The sequence below is a fragment of the Lepidochelys kempii genome, chromosome 1 (assembly GCF_965140265.1).
Source record: "Lepidochelys kempii isolate rLepKem1 chromosome 1, rLepKem1.hap2, whole genome shotgun sequence".
In the NCBI taxonomy this organism is placed as follows: domain Eukaryota; kingdom Metazoa; phylum Chordata; order Testudines; family Cheloniidae; genus Lepidochelys; species Lepidochelys kempii.
Genome location: NC_133256.1, coordinates 346109066 through 346129770, shown reverse-complemented (window position 1 = coordinate 346129770; position 20705 = coordinate 346109066). Strand labels below are relative to the sequence as shown.

Below are 20705 nucleotides of genomic sequence, written 5' to 3'. Positions count from 1 at the left end.
AACTACACATCTTAGATGCGTTGGCTCAGGGACTACGTTTTAGGGTGTATTCTGAACAGTTGGTGAATAATACAAATAATGACAATACTTGTCGACTTTATGGACTCTGTGGATGCAATTTCTGTTCTTTGTTCTGGAACTGGCCTGGATACAGCTGAAACCCTAAGAGTTTGAGACATAGACACATCTGAGACTCATGTGAGACTTCCTCATTCCTTCCTTTTCTTGGACTCAGAACAAAAAATGACAAAACAAAATGGTTTTCAGTTAAAATTGCACAGCAGGTATATTGCTCTACAACCCAGTCTGGGGCAAAACCTGGCCTCCTTGGGGGCTAAGTGATCTCCTTTCAGCTGACTCTCATTCTCTTTCTTTCTTCATCCTTCCTGACATCCTTCCCAGTCACCAAGGACTGATTGCTGGAGTCTCAGAGAACTGCCCTCCTTAGTGTTGCTCCCATCTGTCAGAGTCCTCTTTGTTTGCAGCATGTAGCAGAGAGAGAGGCTGATCCAGTGGATAGGGAGCTAGTCCTTCAAGACCTAGGTTCTACTCCTGCCATGGACTTCCTGTATGACCTCAGGCCAGTGCAGGCCCAGCCTTAGCGGTGAGCAGGCTGGGTGACTACCCAGGGCACTGTTCTAAGGGGGTGCACCTCCTCCCCTCACTGCTTTTCTTTGCAGCCACCGCTGCGCTGGTCCCCCACCTTGGAGCTGCTCCTGGCCAAGCTGCTCCCAGGAGCCCTGTCTGCTGACGTACATGACTATGATCGGTAAACATAAATGCCAAAATAATTAGAAAATGAAATTCCCATTCTTATAAAAGAGAAAAAACCCTTAATCATGTATATTAAAATTAAGTCAATACATTTCTGGTGGAGTGGAAAACAACAGACTAAAGTATTGTAGACAATGGCAGTAACACAGAGTGTGTCTGGTAGAGAAAGTAAGCAGATTTTAAGCAGATTTCATTTATTTTTATTTCTCTCTCCTAAAGAGAGTGTACAAAGTATCAAACGTGTGTTTCTGAGATCTGTGCTAAAGCTCCAGAACGGATGCCTCAAGGTTTGGGATTGGGAATATCTGGCTGTATTATCTCCTGATTCTTCTAAATTTACATATAAACTTAAAATATGGCTTTAATTGGTGTTTGTATATATAATTTCTTTCTTTACATGGGAATTAGATAGAGTGCTCATGTCAGCTAAATCCTTAATTATCTGCAAAAAACCAAACAATTCCCCACCCCAAACCTAGAGTTTTCAGGTGCCTCAGTAGCCCCTGGAATCACGGTTGAAGTTGCCCCCCGTCCAAATCTGAAGTGGCGCCCCTGATGAGCCGGCAGCGGCCAGGGGGCCGTGGGCTCTGGCAAGCTGCAGCCCCCGTGTGACAGCGCAAAGCCCTCCTTGAGCCACGTGCCGAGCACCCAGCCCCATGAGCCACAGCAGCAGCGCAGAACGAAGGGTGCCAATACACCATGTTCCAGGACACCCACACTGCTGCTGGCGGTGGCAAGTCCTTCAGAGCTGGGCGCCCGGCCAACAGCCCCCCACCATAAGAGCACCCTGCCAGGGCTTCATTTGTGTGGGACTGAGCTCTGGCACCTCTTTCAATATAAATTAAGCACTGGAGGGAGGCAGCAGGGCCCAGAGGTGATGGAGGGTGGGGAGTCCAGGGGGGCCAGGTTACAAATACAAGTTTGCCCAGGGTGCCAGTTTCCCTAAGGCTGGCCCTGGTCCAGTGCCTTAGGGACAGAGTTTCAAAGATTTGTAGGCACCCAAAGGGGCAGCTAGGCATCTAGTGGGGTTTACAAAGCACCTAACCTCTAGGCGCTTTTGAAAATCCCACTAGGTGTCTAAATACCTTTGAAAATCTGGCTGTTAGTCTCTCTGTGCCTCAGTGCCCCATCTTTACAATGGGGATAACAGCCCTGCTCTACCTCAGAGGGGCTGGGAGGAGAAACAGATTAGACATTGTGAGGCAGCTCAAACACGAAAGCTCATGCTCAGATAAATTGGTTAGTCTCTAAGGTGCCACAAGTCCTCCTTTTCTTTTTGCGAATACAGACTAACACGGCTGTTACTCTGAAAACTATGGTGATGGGGCCACATCCGTACCACAGGTAGAGTGGGAACGTCTCTACACCGCTGCTAGCCCTTTCCTGGGTTTGGGCTCCCTCTTTTCTGAATGTAAACTTGGCTTATTACTGACCTTGGCACAAAAAGCAGGAGGGTGCTAATAAAGTCTGCGGATGACGCAAAGCTGGGAGGTATTGCAAGAACAGAGAAGGACCGGGCTATCATACAGGAAGATCTGGTTGACCTTGTAAACTGGAGTACTAGTAATAGGATAAAATTTAATAGTGACAAGTGCAAGGTCATGCATTTAGGAATTAGTAACAAGAATTTTTGTTAAAAGCTGGGGACTCATCAGTTGGAATAACAGAGGAGGAGAAGGACCCTGGAGCATTGGTTGATGACAGGATGACTATGAGCCGTCAATGTGATATGGCCGTGAAAAAAGCCAATGCGGTCTTGGGATGCATCAGGAGAGGTATTTCCAGTAGGGATAAAGAGGTGTTAGTACCGTTATACAAGACAGTGATTAGACCTCACCTGGAATACTGTGCGCAGTTCTGGTCTCCCATGTTTAAGAAGGATGAATTCAAACTGGAACAGGTGCAGAGAAGGGCTGCTAGGATGATCCGAGAAATGGAAAACCTGTCTTATGAAAGGAGACTCAAGGAGCTTGGCTTGTTTAGCCTAACCAAGAGAAGGCTGAGGGGTGATAGGATTGCTCTTCTATAAATATATCAGAGGGATAAATATCAGGGAGGGAGAGGAATTATTTAAGCTCAGTACCAATGTGGACACAAGAACAAATGGATATAAACTGGCCATCAGGAAGTTTAGACTTGAAATTAGATGAACGTTTCTAACCAACAGAGGAGTGAAGTTCGGGAACAGCCTTCTAAGGGAAGCAGTAGGGGCAAAAGACATATCTGGCTTCAAGACTAAGCTTGATAAGTTTATGGAGGGGATGGTATGATGGGATAGCCTAATTTTGGCAATGAATTGAACTTTTACTATTAGCAGTAAATATGCCCAGTGGCCTGTGATGGGATGTTAGATGCGATGGGATCTGAGTTACATTCTGCACACGTGTGGGGGAAAATTAGAAGGCACACTGCTGCTGCGTCAGGCCCCTATATCGTTCAGAAGGGGTCTCTGGACTCCCCACTGGGACGCGGTCCCCATTCACTGGGTTTCACATGGCTGGCTGAATGTCCTGTTGTCAGGTGTGCGTTTTAATCCCGGGATGTGAGCAATAGCTACAGGACCAGAGGACGGACCAGTCCGGATCTGACCCAAGGTCCATCCAATCCAGAATCCCATCCCTGGCAGTGGCAGATGCTTCAGAGGAAGGTGTAGGCACCCCCACAATTGCAGACGTGGGATAATCTGCCCCTTGCACCCCAGGTTTCATCCTGGTCTCTAAAGCTGTGTCTACACAGCCCGTGGCAGCTGAGGAGACAGACTTGTGGGGCTCGCATGTCTGCTCTACAAACAGCTGTGGAGATGTTGCAGCTTGGGCTGGAGCCTGGGCTCTGACGCCTAGAAAGGGGGAGGGCTTTTGAGCCCGAGCTCCGACCAGAGTCACAACTAAAAAGCATTGTTTGCACAGCAGCTGTGTTTTTAGAGTGATCATGCGAGCCCTAGTCTGGTGACCCAGGCCAGGAAGCTTGCTGCTGTGGGCTGTGTAGACATACCTTAATAATTAAGGGTTGGCTTAAGCCATGAAGCTTGAGGTGTCCCAACCGTTCATAGCTTGTGTTTCAGAGTAGCAGCTGTGTTAGTCTGTATTCGCAAAAAGAAAAGGAGGACTTTTCTTATTTGAGCATAAGCTTTCGTGAGCTACAGCTCACTTCATCGGATGCATAAATGCATCCAGTGAAGTGAGCTGTAGCTCATGAAAGCTTATGCTTAAATAGCTTGTGTTGTCATTAATTATAACTCTGGGTGTTCTTGGTATCCGTAGGAATGTGGGTTTGTTATGCGAGGGTGTAACTCTTGCTGGTGCAGTCAAGGGGAGCCTCTCCCTTTGTAGCCAACCAGACATCAATGGGTTACCTGTGAGACTACTCCCGTGTAACGTCCCAGTGTCATTTAGTTTGCTGCTGGTGGTGTATTAAGAGCCCAAACTAGAGGATCTGGTCCCGCCTCGCCTTTAACTCTATGACTCTATTGTCTCTGGAGTTACCGGCAGTAGGGTCTTACTGCTAAAGCTTGTTCCTGCTTGGGCGTGACTCTATTTCCTTCTATAGCTTGGCCAATACCAAGCACACCCATGGCACTCAATGAATGACTAATGCTACTGCATGGTCCATATGATAAGGCATAGGGCTGAGATTCAAGATACCTGGGTGCTAGTCCTGGCTTGGCCACTGAATTCCTTTCTGACCCTGGGCAAGTCCTCTCCTGTCCAGCGTCCCCATCTGTAAAATGGGAGTCATGGCACTTACCTGCCTTTGTAAAGTGCTTTGTGATCTGAGGATGGGAAGTCACACACGAGAGCCGAATAGTACGATACCTAATGATGTCCGTTGCATTGACCGTATTCTAACATCCCAACCGAATGGGTGTGTGAATCCCTCGGCGTTCAATCGCTTTGTCCAGCCTCACTTCCTTCAGACTCTCCTCCACGATCCCCAGTAACTTCTCTCCTTCTGCCCAGGAACCAGGTGCTCCGTATCTTCGTTGCCAATGAAGCAGATGTGGAGAAGGTGAAGGAGCTGGAGGAGCTGCAGGAGCTGCAGGTAACGGGAAGGCACAGATCAGCCGTGTCTAAGACCTCTGTTGATAAGGGCACCAGATTAACAGCCCTGAGGCCAGGAGGGTGCTAATGATCCCTAGAACTGGTCCCACATGGGCCCATAGTAATATGGCTCAACCCTGGCCAGGTGGGACCATCTCTAGAGGATTTCAATCTCCAGGGCCATCCAGCTCTTGACCTCTGCTGAGACTGCCAAGAAAGGGGAACAATTTGTGCCTCGTGCGATGGTGCTTTGGTACCATACGGCTTCATTAACTCTTCAACGGGTGCACCAACAACACTGAAGATGTTAATTGTACCATGGGAACAGACCTCCTCCATCTCTTTGTAGGGATTTACCCTGTATGGGTGTCAGGTTTCTTTCCTTCCACTTGTCTCTCCTGTCCTGTCTCCCCATCTGTCTGTGAACAGCAAGCCCATGAGATGGTAGGTCCGTTCTGCTCACTGGGTGCTTAGGCACTCGGGTGCTTTAGGTGTCTGTATTTCTCTCTCTGACCATCACTATTTGTTCCTTTAACTTCCAAATGGAACAATTGCCTCCCAAAAGGCTTAAAAGCTGCCTCCCCATGGCCCTCAGCAGCTTCCCCTGCTTGGGAGCTGCCCAGAGTTTGGAACATTACAGTTCAGCCCTGGAGAGATCTCTGTATCAGGCATAACCCAACAGATGCTGCTATGCCTCTCCGGCTCTCCTGTGCTGTGTGCCAAGCAGAGAGAGGAGTTTAGTTTGCTTTTCATGCACCACTGGGGGCTGATCCCATATTCCCCCAGCTCCTCCTTTGCCTCCCCACACTCCCTTCCACCTCTCCATTATGAGGGGGCTGCAGCGGTGAGGGAAACCCCAGGATTCCCAGGCCGGAGCAGAGAGGATAAAGTTAAAAAACACTCCATGAGCCTGTGCTAGGTAGGAAAACATCCTCTGCCCCCTGTCCCTCACGGTCAAGAGGCAGCAGGAGTCTGTTACCACCAGTAGTAAGGGGATGCTTTCCTGATGCTGCTGGACGTGATGGCTGTCTCTAGCCCCAAGCCTGACTCACCCAGCCCGCACTGCCTCGTGCCACCACACAGGGTCTCCTTGAGGCTTGGCCTAAGCTAAACCGTTAGGAAGGGACTGTCAGTGGGGCCAAGCTCCCTTCAGCTCGCTTCAGGGTCCAGCGTGGCTCTTAATGCTAGATTTGACATCCCACCATGATGCATTCGGGGCCAGCGGATGACTCTCAGGGGAGGTGAGATGAAGAAGAAAACAGATCGGGGGTGGGCAGAGGGGTGAGTGGGGGTGCCGGGCCAATCAGCACATAAAATCTGTGCCACACATTTGCTAAGAAACCCAAACCTGGTCTCATGGCAAGCTGGGCCCTAGGTCTTAAAGACACAATACAAGTAACTCTTAATGACTAGCTAGCCTAGAATGCCCCAGGCCTGAGTCAGCGCTCACTTAGACCAATGTAAGTCCATTAACTGCAGTGGTTTGCATGGTGGGAGAGGAGCGTCAGACCCTTGGGTTCATGGGAAGGGTTGCTGAGACTTAAAAGCCTTTGAGTGAACTTGGAGGCAGTTGATGGTTTCAGTGCAAAGCAAAGGGAAACTAGTCCATTCCAGCTGAGCTCTGCTTTGAATTTCTGGGTGAACCTCAGGGTGTGCAACCCCCACATGGATTTAATCTAGAGATGGGATCAGAGCCAGAAAAATGTCTCACGTGCAACCATAGAGTGGAGGTTTTTGGAGCTGGGGCTCCGGTGTGGCCCATTATAAAGGGAGGGGCATGTTAGAAATTGGAATCCATCACTAGGTTCAGATTTCAAACACGCCCCCCCAAAAAGGTTTGAGATCTGTGACGGGACCCCCGGTGTACAACTTGAAACTGGGGTACTGCTCTGCCCCCTTAACTCTCCAGCCTGGGCTGCCTCTCAGGATGCTTTGCTAGTGCCAAGCAGCAAACCCCTCCAGGTGCTGTTATCACTCTGCACACCAGCATATGGAGCCTCACACCCAGCTCCTGGAGATTGTGGGAATGCTCCCAGAGCCACTCAGGAAACTTCCCTGAGTCACAGCAATCTCCCTGGTGTGGTCTTGTGCAACTGAGTAAGAGAGTTGAGCAGTCCCCATTGTACAACGGTCATTGCATTGTAAATCCCTTGATTACAACTCCCCTGCTGACTACTGGTGCCTGAGTACGCTCCGGGAAGGGATTTGCCTCCCTTGTATGTCACTAGCCAACTGACAACATATTTCAGTAGCAACCATACAGCAAAATCTCATACCCGGATACACACTAACCGCTAGACATATGCAGAACGGTGGGTTTCAGCAGATCATGACTTCATACGATATCTTCCATGATGTGCTTCGAATAAAATATGTCACAGTGATATGGCTGGGGTGGAGATGGGGGTTCCAGGGTGCTGCTTTGAGGTACAGAGTGCCACAAGATCCCAATCCTAATCAAAACTGAGACAAAAGTTTGCAACTAAAATGTCTCTCACTTAGGGATAATATTTGCCATTCACCTCTTAATACCTCTCTTCATCTCTGGAGGCACCTATTAAGCTTGCTCAGCCCTTATGATAACTCCATCTCACCTCAAGAGTGAACCAATTCCTTCCCCTACCTTTCCAGAGCTAAAACCCTTACACAACTATTAGAAATATTTGGACCCGTCAGCCAGCCAGGGGTGCTTTCAGTGCACTGCAGGGGTATTTGGCTGCATGGAATCCGGAGAAGTTTCCCCAGTGTAATTCAACAAGGGGCAATTCCTGAAGCCCCTGGCTGGCTGATGGGTCCAAATATTTCTAACACTGTTGAGGGTTATTTGTTTTGTCTTTGTTCAAAAAAGAACTCGATAAGTTCATGGAGGACAGGTCCCGCAATGGCTATTAGTCAGGATGGGCAGGGAGGGTGTCCCTAGCCTCTGTTTGCCAGAAGCTGGGAATGGGCGACAGGGAATGGATCACTTGATGATTCCCTGTTCTGCACCTGGCATTGGCTATTGTCGGAAGACAGGATACTGGGCTTGATGGACCTTTGGTCTGACCCAGTATGGCCATTCTTATGTTCTTTGACAGCTGGATTTCTGGCGGGGACCTGGAGGCCAAGACGTTCCTACAGATGTACGAGTTCCCTTTGCCAGCCTTCAAGCCGTCAAAATCTTCCTAGAGTCCAGTGGAATTCGCTATTCCATCCTGATAGATGATCTACAGGTGAGTGCTGGATGTGCAGAGGACTAGATGCTCTGCAGAGGGGGCTGGATCAGGAAACCAGAGATATTGCATGAAACTCACTGTGACTCTATGAGTTATCTATCTGGATAACTGACGGGCCAAAGTCTCCTCCTAAGTTACACCAGCTCGGCTCCTTTGTGTTTGAGAATGCAAAGCCAAGTTCTGCCCTCTGTTGGATCCATACTTTCAATTCCACAGAAGGCAATAGCGTTGTATGGGCATGTAAGTGAGAGAAGGTTTTGGCCCATCGTTTTTAAGGGCCTGGTGGTGAATCAGGAAAATAACAAGTGAATTTGATCAAGAGCTAAATTCAGCTGAGCCTAATTGAAATTTTCCAGGCAAACTGGAGAGCTCATTCCGTTGAAACTCTGCTCGCAGGATAAACCCTCATTGGATGATCTGATCCTGAGAGCAAAGAATTGGACTGAATAGAAACTGAGAAAGGGTTTGGCCCAATAGTTGTATCTCATAGTCAAAGCTCAGCCATTTACAGGGGGAAGCAGGTGCAAGGAAATGAAAGGCACATTCTCCTCGGTATAATCAGTGCTCTGTCTTCTTCTGCTCTTGGTGATGCCTTCGCATGTCTAGTCTTTCCTAACAGATGCTTCTCCCTGCCTCTTCCAGATGCTGGTGGATGAGGAACAGACTCAGATGATCCGTCAGCATTTCATGCCCCAATCTGTGGAGACTTTTAACTATGCCTCTTACCACACTCTGGATGAGGTAACAGCCGGTGCTCACCCATTGACGTGTGACCCACCAGGGTCTGAGAGGAGCGTTTGTGGAAGGCCAAGTTAGGAGAATATGAGACAGGCTTTCACCATTGAATAGACCACATGCACTCTCTCCACTTAGGGCTCCACACAAAGCAAAGATCATGGGTGGGCACACAATTTGCATTGTGGCAAAGAGGCATTTTGGAATTGCTCTCTCTGCTGTGTTGTGGTGCTGGGACACTTTGGAGGCTGATTTTAAAGGCTCCAAACTGGCTGTGATGGGTTCCCCCAGGGTGCCACCTGGAACTGGGGTACCACTGAGCCCCCTGACCCACCAGCCTGGGCTCCCTCTCACACTGTACTGCTGTGACAAGCTGCAAAGCCGTCCAAACTTGCACTTTCATCAGCATTCACACAGGTAGGAACACGGCCAGCTGGAGTTACACGCAGGCTCTCTAATCACCAGCTTCTCAGCCTGGGACCCCAGAGCAGTACTGTCCTGCCCTGGTCAAATTTGGCCAGTATATGGGTTTAATACCCAGTCCGCCTCCCCCTCAATGTGAAGAGGACAATGCACACTTGTGGTAACCAAGCAGAGATTTTCCCCAAGCACTCCAGTCAAAGCTCACTGATTTAGATTAAAACAAAAACAAGTTTATTAACTACAAAAGATAGGTTTAAAGTGATCATAAGGGGTAGCAAACAGCAGATTACCTAGCAAATAAACAAAAAAGCAAACTACGCTTAATAGACTAGATAGACTGGATATGAATTAGCAGATTCTCACCCTAAGAGATGATACAAGCAGGCTGCAGACCCTTAAGGGGCAAGCTGCACTTGCTTTACAGCTTGGAATTCCCAGGTCTTTCATGCATAGGCTAGAAATCCTTTTAGCCTGGGTCCAGCACTTCCCCCAGTTCAGCCTTTGTTCCTCAGGTGTTTCCATGAGTCTTCTTGGGTGGGGAATGAAGAACAACAGATGATGTCACTCCCTGCCTTATATAGCTTTTGCATATTGCGGGAACCCTTTGTTTCAAAGCTGGTTCCCAGACCAGTCTGTGGAAAACTACTGACATCCCAAGATGGAGTCCAGCATCATGTGGCCTGGTTACATTTCCCTGTAGAGTCATAGTAGCCATTACTTACAGGCTGTCTGTAGCTTTCTCAGGAAGGCTCACCAGATGGGATAAGCTTTTCCTGAGGCTTACTGTTTTCCCGAATAGTTCATTGCCCTGAATAGGCCCTTCCCAACCAGCTATCTAGACTGAAAGCATCTTATCTAGTGAGCATTACCCAGGTGTAACTATATCTGAAATACAGAAACATAGTCAATATTCATAACTTCAGATACAAAAATGATACATGCATACAAATAGGATAATCATAATCAGCAAATTATATCTTTTTCAATGACATATCACATGACCCGTCTTGCATAAAATGCATCATAATTATGCCATAATCATATCATAATAATATCACTTTGAAGAATACAGGGTGCAGTGTCACACCGACCTCTAATTTTTCACCCACACTTCATTGCATTTTCTATGCAAAAACAAAAAGAAAAGCTATGCTCTGGCCCATATCATCTGAGACTTTCAAGCGAGTAAGGCAGTCGGATACACAACAGCAGTGGACAACACAAGGAGGAGCAAATGAAAGTCCCCATTCAAAGATTTCAGCAAGCAGTTTAGTTAGAAAGGTCTTCTCCTAGGCCGCTGTATACAAATAGCAAATGTTTGTGTTTAAAGTTTGGTAAAGGGAAGATAAGGATTGGTTATCCCCTCCCCAAGCCCTCCACCATGTCATGGATCAGAAAGCACTCGCGCCAAACTAGAAAATAGTCCCAGGAGTTATCTGAAGCAAAGGGAGTGTGGGGACCACACAGGTGTATGCCAATCTGCTGTTTAGACCTAATTCCAGCATCCTCTTTATACGCCAGATCTACAATTTCATGGACTTATTGGTCGCTGCAAATCCAAACCTGGTCAGCAAAATTCAGATCGGGAACAGTTACGAGGGCCGCCCTCTCTACGTCCTGAAGGTAAAGTCACAGGGGATGGCCACGGGGCCTGATTCGGCTCTCACACCGACTTCTCGTTGATGTACCTCCATTACTCTCAGTGGAGTAACTCCTGATTTATATCAGGGAAGAAAAGAATCAGCCCACATACTCTGTGTAAACGCACAAGTGCAAACCCTACTTTCTGTTGCACTAGTATAAATCGGCAGTAATGTCAGTGGAGTAACCCTGGTGAAAACCTGGTGCAAGCTCTAGGATAATCAAGCTTCCTCTTAATAAACCTCTGCCATTGCTAGTTAGCAAAGAGGCATTTACTTCCTAAATACCACCACAGAGATTCAGCAGAGCATATTTACCCCTCTCTTGCTCGGTCCCTTGCCAGCTAGTCTTTCCTGGGGAATATTTTAATTGCTTTCAACACCCTATCTGAGTTCCGGTGGACAGAGTTCGCCCCATGATGGACTCTTCTATTATCTTCCGTGGGGCCAAGTCAAGCTTTGGCTAGTGGCCTTCCAGGAGAACTCAGGGAATGGTATAGGTGATTCCCTAGATATGAGATTTTTCCTGCAAAAAATTTAGACATATTACTTTGGAAATATTTGAGTTTTGGTCAAAAAAACCTAAAAATTTAGGCCAAAACTGGATGCTTTTTGTTAAAATTTCCTTTTTGTCAGAAAACCCATTTTCTGTTGAAAAATTTTGATAGAAATTTTTCTGCCAGGTGTGTGACTCAGTTCTTCCGCCTGAAACAGTGTTAAGCCAATGTCCTGGCATGACATAGAGTGCGCTGTGCTGCTGGAGATGCCATCTTTTGGATGAGATGTAAAGCTGTGGTCCTGACCCCATATGGTCATTAAAGATTCCCGCAACGCGTTTTGCAGCGGTACAGTTAGTAACCCTAGTGCTGTGGCTAAATTCCAACCTGGGTAATTAGTACATTCTGCTGACTTCAATTCCCCCAAAATTGTTTGCTTCCTTTCATAAACCACAGTCTAGTGCTTTAGCCATGTTCCACCCCAGAGGTAGCTGCATTTCAGGGATGAGTGAAGAAATATACAATACAATGTATCTATCAAGTGCCATAAGGTCTGGTCATTGTGGATGATGGCTCCTCTGGGACTATATGAACTCCCTGTTCCTAAGCATGATGTCATTTAAAAAGGGGGAGGGAGATCTCTGAAGCTCAGAGACATCTGGCATGGCACTGACTCCCTGAGGGGTCACCTGAGCAGCATTCCGATCCGTGGTACTAAAGGATGGATGAGCTGCACTGCAGAAAATCAACCCCCCCTGCATCTCTGCTTTTCCATGCAGTTCAGCACTGGAGGAACCAAGCGCCCAGCTATTTGGATCGACACCGGCATCCACTCTCGGGAGTGGGTCACTCAGGCCAGCGGAGTCTGGTTTGCGAAGAAGGTACTGCCTGCAGTTTCAGCAGAGAATGGCACATTCCAGGATGAGGGGTGAAGAGAGACCCGGGACCCCACTAGCTGGGATGTGCTTGACCTAGAAGCAGCACCAAGCTCACCTGACATAGTCACGACAGCTAGGAGCTGGTGAAGTCGGTGGCGTTACTTCTGTGAGTGGGTTGGGCCCTGATGAAGGCAGGAATTGTGCACAGAGGCCAGAAATAAGCTCCCTGCTTCCTTGAAACAGGCCCCCAAAATTGCGGGTTTCAAGCCTTGCCGCTGGCGAGGGATAATGGGCCACGTTCTCAGCTGGTGTCAAGTGACAGCTAATTGACACAGGCTGTGGCTCTGGCCCTATGCGCATAACGAAGCAGAATGACTAATGTGTCTGGGTCTCAGGGCGGCTTTTCCTCACTTGTGCCTCCCTGTTCAGATTGTTGATAGTTACGGCAAAGACCCTTCTCTCACCTCCATCCTGGACAACCTGGACATCTTCCTGGAAATCGTTACCAACCCCGATGGCTTTGCTTTCACCCACACCAAGGTATTTCTCCTTGGCCTCCTTAGCCAGCCTTTATGACAGCGATCAGATCTCTGGCTCAGGACTTCCAGGCAACAAACTCTTGAGCGGGGGGATGGGGGGGCTGGATGGGGAGTGGAAGGAGGTGTCTCTGCAGCTTGGTGAGCTGTGTATTGGGTCCTGATACTCTACGGCTTCAGTGCTATGTAATGGGAGCCATTTCTACCCACCCGGCACATTGGGCAATGCCCACACAACGGTGAAAGGCCACGGAGAATCACTGGAGGCCTTAGCACTTGCTTCAGTCTTAACAGGGAAGAACTTGCTATGTGGGTTAGAGGCTCCATCAGACCTTGCTGGGTCAGGAAATTGACCTATATTTGCCCTGAGCTATAAGAAGGCAAGTACACCCAAGAGAAGTTAAGGGAGGCCTGATCTATCCAGATTGTAGGCACCTGAGTCTCCATAGCATTACTGTTTGATATCTGTATTACAGCAGAGATACCAACCAAGATCAGGATACCAACGTGGTAGGTGCTGTACATCCACATAGTGAGAGATGGAGCCTGCACCAAAGAGTTGGCCAAGACAGGCAAAGGGTGGGAGTGGAGAGAGAGGGAGAATTATTTGCCCAAGGTGAACCAGCAAATCAATAGCAGAATCTAGAATAGAATCCAAGATTCCTGAGTCCCTGTCTAACACCCTATCTCCTAGGCCTCACTGCTCTCCTCACACCTTTATATTGGTGTAACTGCATTGACTTCAGTGGATTCACTCCAGTGTACGCAAGAGGAGACTCGGGCCCCTAGAGAACAGACTTTCTCCCCACCAGCACCGCATGACCCATCAGCCCTAGGAGACGCTAGTCTCACTCCGCCCTGTGGAAAGGCCACACACCAGGCTGTTAGTGATGCGGCCCTGGCTGGCACCCTGATAAATGATTCTCCCCTCTGTCCCAGAACCGCATGTGGCGTAAGACCCGGTCCATCAACTCTGGGTCGGCCTGCATCGGCGTGGATCCCAACAGGAACTGGGATGCGGGTTTTGGAGGTACGGTTTTCCTTTAACCTCTCCTTGGGGGAATTTACGTGGACTCCCCTGGGCCCAGAGAGGGAGCGAGCGAAGGGCCTGGCAGTGCTATTCACAGCCGGTTAATGGGAAGAGCTGGGTTTTATCCTGTGCTGCCCCCTACAGCAAAGCAGCATCTTCTATTGCTTTGGAGTGACTCCAGCACCAGCCCACCCGTGTGTATCCACTCTCCTCCACGGCAAGGAGAGGCAGGGGGAGCCTGGGCCTTAAGGGGCAAGCACAGGGGGAGGGTGATCAACAGAAAAGTGGGGGTCGTTGGGGGCATTGCCACAGAATCTTGTTCCCAGGGGAGAGCCAGGAAGAACCTGAAGGGAACTGAGCATGTGGCCTAATCCATGTCTCCCTCTGTCAATCTCACCTGGCGTGCTTTAGCCCACCTCGAAGTGGGAAAGGGGAGTTCAGACTAGGGTTGCCAACTAATCGCACAAAACTGAACAGTCTTTCTCCGCCCCTTCTCCAAGGTCCCACCCCTACTCACTCCATCCAGCCCCCATCACTCACTCTCCCCCACCCTCACACACTTTCACTGGGCTGGGGCAGGGGGCTGGGATGCAGGAAGGAATGGGGCAGGATATGAGGGGTTTGGGGTGCAGGAGGGGGCTCAGGGATGGGGCAGGGGTTTGGGGTGTAGGAGGGGCTGGGGGCTCTGGCTGGGAGTAGGGGCTATGGGGTGGGGCTGGGGATGAAGGGTTTGGAGGGCTGGAGGGAGCTCAGGGCTGGGACAGGGAGTTGGGGTGTGGGAGGAGGTGCAGGGTAAGGACTCCAGGAGAGAGTTTGGGGTGCAGGAGGGGGCTCAGGGCTGGGGCACGGGGTTGGGGTGCAGGAAGGGTTGCGGACTCTGGGTGGCACTTAATTCAGGCAGCTCCCAGAAGCGGCCGGCATGTCCAGCTCTGAGGCGGAGGGACCTGGGGGCTCTGCATGCTGCCCACGCCCACAGGCACAGCCCCCACAGCTCCCGTTGGCCGTAGTTCCCAGACAATGGGAGCTGTGGAGCCAGCGCTCAGGGTGGGGGCAGCACGCAGCGCCCCTGTGGCCACCTCTGTGCCTAGGAGCCAGACGCACCGGATGCTTCCGGGAGCCGTGCAGAGCCAGGGCAGGCAGGGAGCCTGCCTTAGCCCTGCTGTGCCACCAACCAGACTTTTAGCAGCCTGGATAGCGGTGTCGACGGGAGCTGCCAGGGTCCCTTTTCGACCAGGCATTCTGGTCAAAAACTGGACACCTGGCAACCCTAGTTCAGACTGCATGGCCCATTCAGTCCTTGGCCTCTGGTTTGCCAATGGGGATGGAGAGGAACTAGTGACAATAGTGATGTGAAAACCTGGCTGCTAGAGACTGGGAGGAGACCCCCAACTTCATTCCACCTAGGCTACCAAACAGCCAGTAGCTGCAAAGAGCTTTAATTTGTGCTAGCTAGAGCTGGAAAACTCCCTACCCCCCATTACTGACCCTCTGAGCCACCATGTTTCTGAAGCAAAGATACCCTCCTGTTATGCCAATAAAATAAAAACTATCAGGATCTTATTAAAGGGACAAGGCAAAATGCCACATTTATTGTAAATATAATAATAAAAAGAAGAAATATATATAAAACTCACACTGTTGTATTGTTACTTATTCCTTACTTAGCTATTTTATTTATATATATATATATATATATATATTAATTCATTCATACCAGTTCTGCATAGGGGTTATAGTTACCAGCCTAGAAGTTGCTCGTGACAGAATACTGGCCAGGTATCCTGTACACGAGAGTGGAGCTGAGTCCGTGTCAGATGCGCATCCGATGCTCCTGAAGGGTAGTGGAAGAACTGGAGACTCAAAGTTCTCAGTCCTTAGTGTCTATTTTTCATGGGAATTTCTTCCTATGCCAGTCCATGGTATTTGCTTTGTCATATTGTTAGTCATGACGGCTCCAGGACGGCTGTCAGGTGCTCATCAGCTTTCTTCATCCTTTGAATTGGTCGGGTGGATCCCAGTTTGCCCTCCGGGGAGTTCTCTGGTTGTTTCTACCTGGCGTCTTCTTCGGTCAATTGATATCAAATTCCTAGGCTGCCACCGATTATTCAAAACCCACCATTCATTCACATACATTCTTTACTTTAATAAGAACACATTTCTTATTTCACCGAGTATTGTTATTTATTTGAGACTCCCTGTCTCTTAACATTCCTTCGGTATTAACTTTCTTTTAACATACAAAGGTGTTATTTATTTGAGACTCCCCGTTTTTTAACATTCCTGATACAAACTATAGAGGGTGGGAGTCTCTATGTGACATTTCTATGAGCGCCGCTCCAATTAGCGGCTCTTCATGGGTGTTACAAAAAAAAACTTGTCAATCTCCATCACAAATATCCGTTTGCAAAGTAGAGCCAATTGAACATAACCATTGGAGAAAGTAAAGTTAGTTAAAAAGCATGTCAATCTCCATTACAACGTATCAGTTTACAGAATAGAGAGTCAATTGCGCATAACCATTTGAGAAAGTAACGTTAATTAAGTGGTTTACGTTTATAAGCGTCAATCTCAATAACAAGTGAGAAAAAGTATCAATTCAGAGAAAGTAGAGTCAATTAACGGCTTGCAAGGTTCTTAGAGTTAACTGATGGTTTGCAAGCTTTAATCCAGACACCGGCAGCAGTTATGGGGAATTGTAAATCAATATCGCAGATTTACAATTATGTCAAATAGGAGAATTACAAATGTTATAAACTGGAGTTGCAAATCAATATTGCAGATTTACAAATATTATAAATCAATACTGCAGATTTACAATTATTATAAACAGAATCACAAATATTAAGAATATGCCTACACTCCTCCCTCTGCAGGGTCCGGGGCTAGCAGCAACCCCTGTTCTGAGACTTACCGTGGCCCTTATGCCAACTCGGAGCGTGAGGTGAAAGCCATCGTGGACTTTGTGAAGAGCCATGGGAACATCAAAACCTTCATCTCTATCCATAGCTACAGCCAGCTCCTCTTGTATCCCTATGGCTACACCAAAACCCGGGCCCCTGATTACCAGGAACTGGTAGGGTCTTCCTCACACCCTCAGGGTGAGGTGGCTGCCGGGGGTATCATCTTTCAAAGTGGGGCCAGAACGATATGAAGACTGTGTGGTCACTCAGCCGCAGGGCCGGCCTGAACCCCTGCAACCCAGCTGCGGATTTTCTCCCCGCATGGGTTTCTCCTCTGCAACCACATCCCCTTTTCTGCTCTCGCACATTTTTGGTCCAAAGGCCTCTTTGCTCTCCCTCCGTGGCTGCGTTGCAACCAGCATAAATGGGTTTTGGGGCTCAGAGGAGCCAGTTGCAAATCATAGAATATCAGGGTTGGAAGGGACCTCAGGAGGTCATCTCGTCCAACCCCCTGCTCAAAGCAGGACCAATCCCCAACTAAATCACATGGCTGACTCAGCAGAATTTAGGGCACCTGGCTGGTGCCTGCAACGACCCAGCTAGGCTGGTGAGAGGGGGGCATCCAAAGGGGTGAGTTGAAGGAAGAGCCTAGGGAACGATGGAGGACAGGCAACAAATCCCATTTTCCCATAAGGCAGAAGACACCTGTAATGCACTGGCTCAGCATGTGCCATCAATAGCGCCCTCTAGTGGCTGAAGCCCAGGGAGGGTAAGAGCCTGGCTACTGTTGCAAGCAAACCAAGATCCTCCTTTAGCTCAAGTAGCAGGTGCCTCTGTTCTGCTTTGGAGCCAAAGGTTGTAGGCCCCACTGAAGTGGCACACGTATGATTTAGTTGACCTTCTCTCTCAGGTGGGGCACTAGGTGACATTGTCTGCCTGATACAAGCACTGAAACGTCAGCCAAACCGGAACTCAGTGTTCAAACAGCGTCATAATCTGCCGTCTCTATTGGGCAGAAGGAAGAGTGCCCAGTATCCCAAGGAGGGAGGGAAACATAGGGAGAGGAAAGAAAGGGAGCTCCTGCAATGCCATAATACTGGGGTGATGGGCAAGCAGGAGCAAGTTCTGCAGGGCAGATCCACTCAGCCCCAGTCAGTTGTATATTCCCAACAATGCTCTGCTTTATTTTTCCAGCCTTTGCATCTCTTCCCCCTGGAAAGATGCAACAAGCTCCCAACTTCCCCCCCACCCCGCTCCAGTCTGGCATCTTACCCCAGCTCCCTCTGAGCACAGACACCGCTCACATCCATCATCTAACTCATTTTTCTCCCCTTTGCATTTTTCTCCAGGATAATATTGCGAAAGCTGCAGTCGCTGCCCTGTCTTCCCTCTATGACACTCAATACAGATACGGCAGCATCATCACAACCATCTGTAAGTTACTGGGGATGACCTGGTCCCTTTAGCCATGGTGGGTGCGGGAGGAACCAGACAGCTTAGTCACTCTACTGGAAAGTACAACCACCGTGAGAACCTTTTCCTAGGCCAGACATGCCAGGAAGCCAGTCCCCACTGTCCAGCTGCTAGGAACATTGCCACTCACATATCAGACCATTGGTCTCTCAAGCCCCTGTAAAGTCCAAGGACATCCCCATCAAATACCTGACCAGGACCTCAGAACAACTTTAAAAAATGCTGCCCTAGTGAATCCATCCTAGTTTTCATACTAAGGCCAGTGCATGCTGGGTTAGGATTTTGCGGGCTCAATCAATGCTGTGTGAACATGGTAATGTACTGGCAGTATGATGGGTGTCACCACTCAGGCAGTGTTTGTACTTTGGTACAGCCACCCCACAGAGGCGGCATCTTGCCTTCAACAGAGGGCAATAAGTGGTACTTCAAAGTAGGGCAACCTGATCTTCATAAGGCGTCTGGCCAATGGTGCAGTGTGTGTGAGAGCGCCCCTGTTTGACCACTGCAGTAAGAGATTTAAAAAGCCTTGAAGGATTCATAGATGAAGGCCAAAAGGGACCATCCATTGTAGTCATCTAGTCTGACCTCTGCATCAACAGATCGCTGCTAGAATTTCACTTAGGACCTGTCTTTACTACCAAGCTACATCGGTGCAGCTACATGGTGAAGACACACCATGTTGATGGGAGAGCGCTCTCCTGTTAACGTAATTACTCCACCTCAACGAAAGGCGGAAGCTTTTCGGCAGGAGATGTTCTCCCAACAACATTGTGCAGTGCAGACACCACTTTAAGTCGATGTAACTTGTGTTGCTCAGGGGGGTAAGCAGTAGTGTAGCTAAGCCCTGAGTGACTTCTGCATCCAGCCTATATCTTTCGGTTGAGCTAGAACACATCTTTGAAAAAAAAAAAAAAAAGGACACATCCAATCTCTCCATTATTTCCATCGCTAAATCAAATCCACCACATCCCTAGGTAAGTTTGAAGTCTGATTTCTCCACTTTAAATGTCACGTTCTAGCCAGGGATGTGGGCTGGAGAAACCCACATGCTTCATCAGTGAGGAGAGTGGAACTTGGGCTTTCCCCACTCTTTGTAGCCTCTGTAATTTATTCTTTGAGCGATGTGCCTGTGCCACAAGGCTCAGATCGAAAACATCCTGCTGTTCACAAAACTTGCATTGGGTTTTTAGATCAGCTCATTATCTAAGGACCAGCAGCAAAGTTTAAACCCCCTTCCCCAAAATTTGGTAGCCAGAGGGTGATGTAGGCCCCTAGCTCTTGTTTTATTCATTTGGTGTAAGTAACTGAGGGCCAAACACTCGCCCTTTGTTGCAAGGACCTATGCAACAATTTGCTGGTTGTATTTTTCGGCAGTGACATTTAAATGACCTTATAACTGGCCCCTTCTCTCTGCACCCATTACTAATGCTCGCCATCATTTTTCCCTTTTGGATGGGTTTCCTGAATCTAGATCAAGCTAGCGGTGGAACCATTGACTGGACTTATAACCAGGGCATTAAATACTCCTTCACTTTTGAACTGCGGGACAGAGGGCGCTATGGGTTCTTACTGCCTGCCAGCCAGATCATCCCTACTGCCGAGGAGACATGGCTGGCACTGATGACCATCATGGAGTACACACGTGACCATCCCTATTAAAACAGGACAGACTGTGAGCTCAGTTTACTTCTCTGGAGGAATCCAGTGAGTGATTCAACTAGCCAAAACCAAACAACTAAATAAAAAAATTGAATGAACGAAGAGTATGTTATTTTTGCATCCTGGTTTAGATAACTTTAACGGATTCACTTCAAGTCCATCCCAAAATCTCTCCAAAGCAAAGCAAACACCTTCTTTTCCTTATGCAGTGGCCTGCAGAAGTACAGTTCATAAGGCTGACGTCCCTGCCACTAGTTTTAGACCCACGGCAAGAAAGCCGGTGGCACGTTTCCCCTAAGAGCATAGGAATTGCCCTGCAGATCTTCTGTTGTCTCCACGGATAAGAAGGCTCTTTGGTGTCCCTCTAGAACAGCCTCACTATCGTCTCTCCCATCCTTTACCTGCACCTCCTCAAGAAATCTCCCCTTCGTTTGATACCTTAGACTGAACACATCTGTATCCTGCCGAATGCTGCATCCTTAACTACAATGGGGACAACTTATTCTATGAAGCCTTATTCTATGAAGACTTATTCTATGGAGGGGATGTGATGGATTGGGTCACAGAAACCCCCTTGGGACTGCCACCTGATGTGCTGAGCCTGTTTTTCTTGGCAGCTTGGGTGTTCAGTACCCTGTCTTGTTGAGCCAGACGTGCTAGCCTGCTGCAAACACAGACCCAGGTCTGAACCATGTCGCCCACAAGCTACAGACTTAACTGAAAACAGCTTAAGAAGTGCTCCAGTCTCTAGCACCCAGACACCCAGTTCCCAACAGGGTTTAAACCCCACATAAATCCATTTTACTCTGTATAAAGCTTATACAGGGTAAACTCATAAATTGTTCACCCTCTATAACACTGATAGAGAGATATGCACAGCTGTTTGCTCCCCCTGTATTAATAAGTGA

General features: G+C 48.6%; 1 protein-coding gene across 1 annotated transcript; it reads left to right on the top strand.

Annotated features, from left to right (window-relative positions):
* The first annotated feature begins 756 nt into the window (after positions 1 to 756).
* On the top strand, positions 757 to 19797 carry LOC140911131 (carboxypeptidase A1-like). Its single transcript, XM_073343561.1, has 11 exons — positions 757 to 769; positions 4709 to 4812; positions 7889 to 8023; positions 8669 to 8767; positions 10706 to 10807; positions 12101 to 12202; positions 12629 to 12739; positions 13675 to 13765; positions 16639 to 16838; positions 18015 to 18099; positions 19610 to 19797. Exons 1-11 carry the CDS (start codon positions 757 to 759, stop codon positions 19795 to 19797), a joined length of 1230 nt encoding a protein of 409 aa, XP_073199662.1.
* The last annotated feature ends 908 nt before the right edge of the window (positions 19798 to 20705 follow it).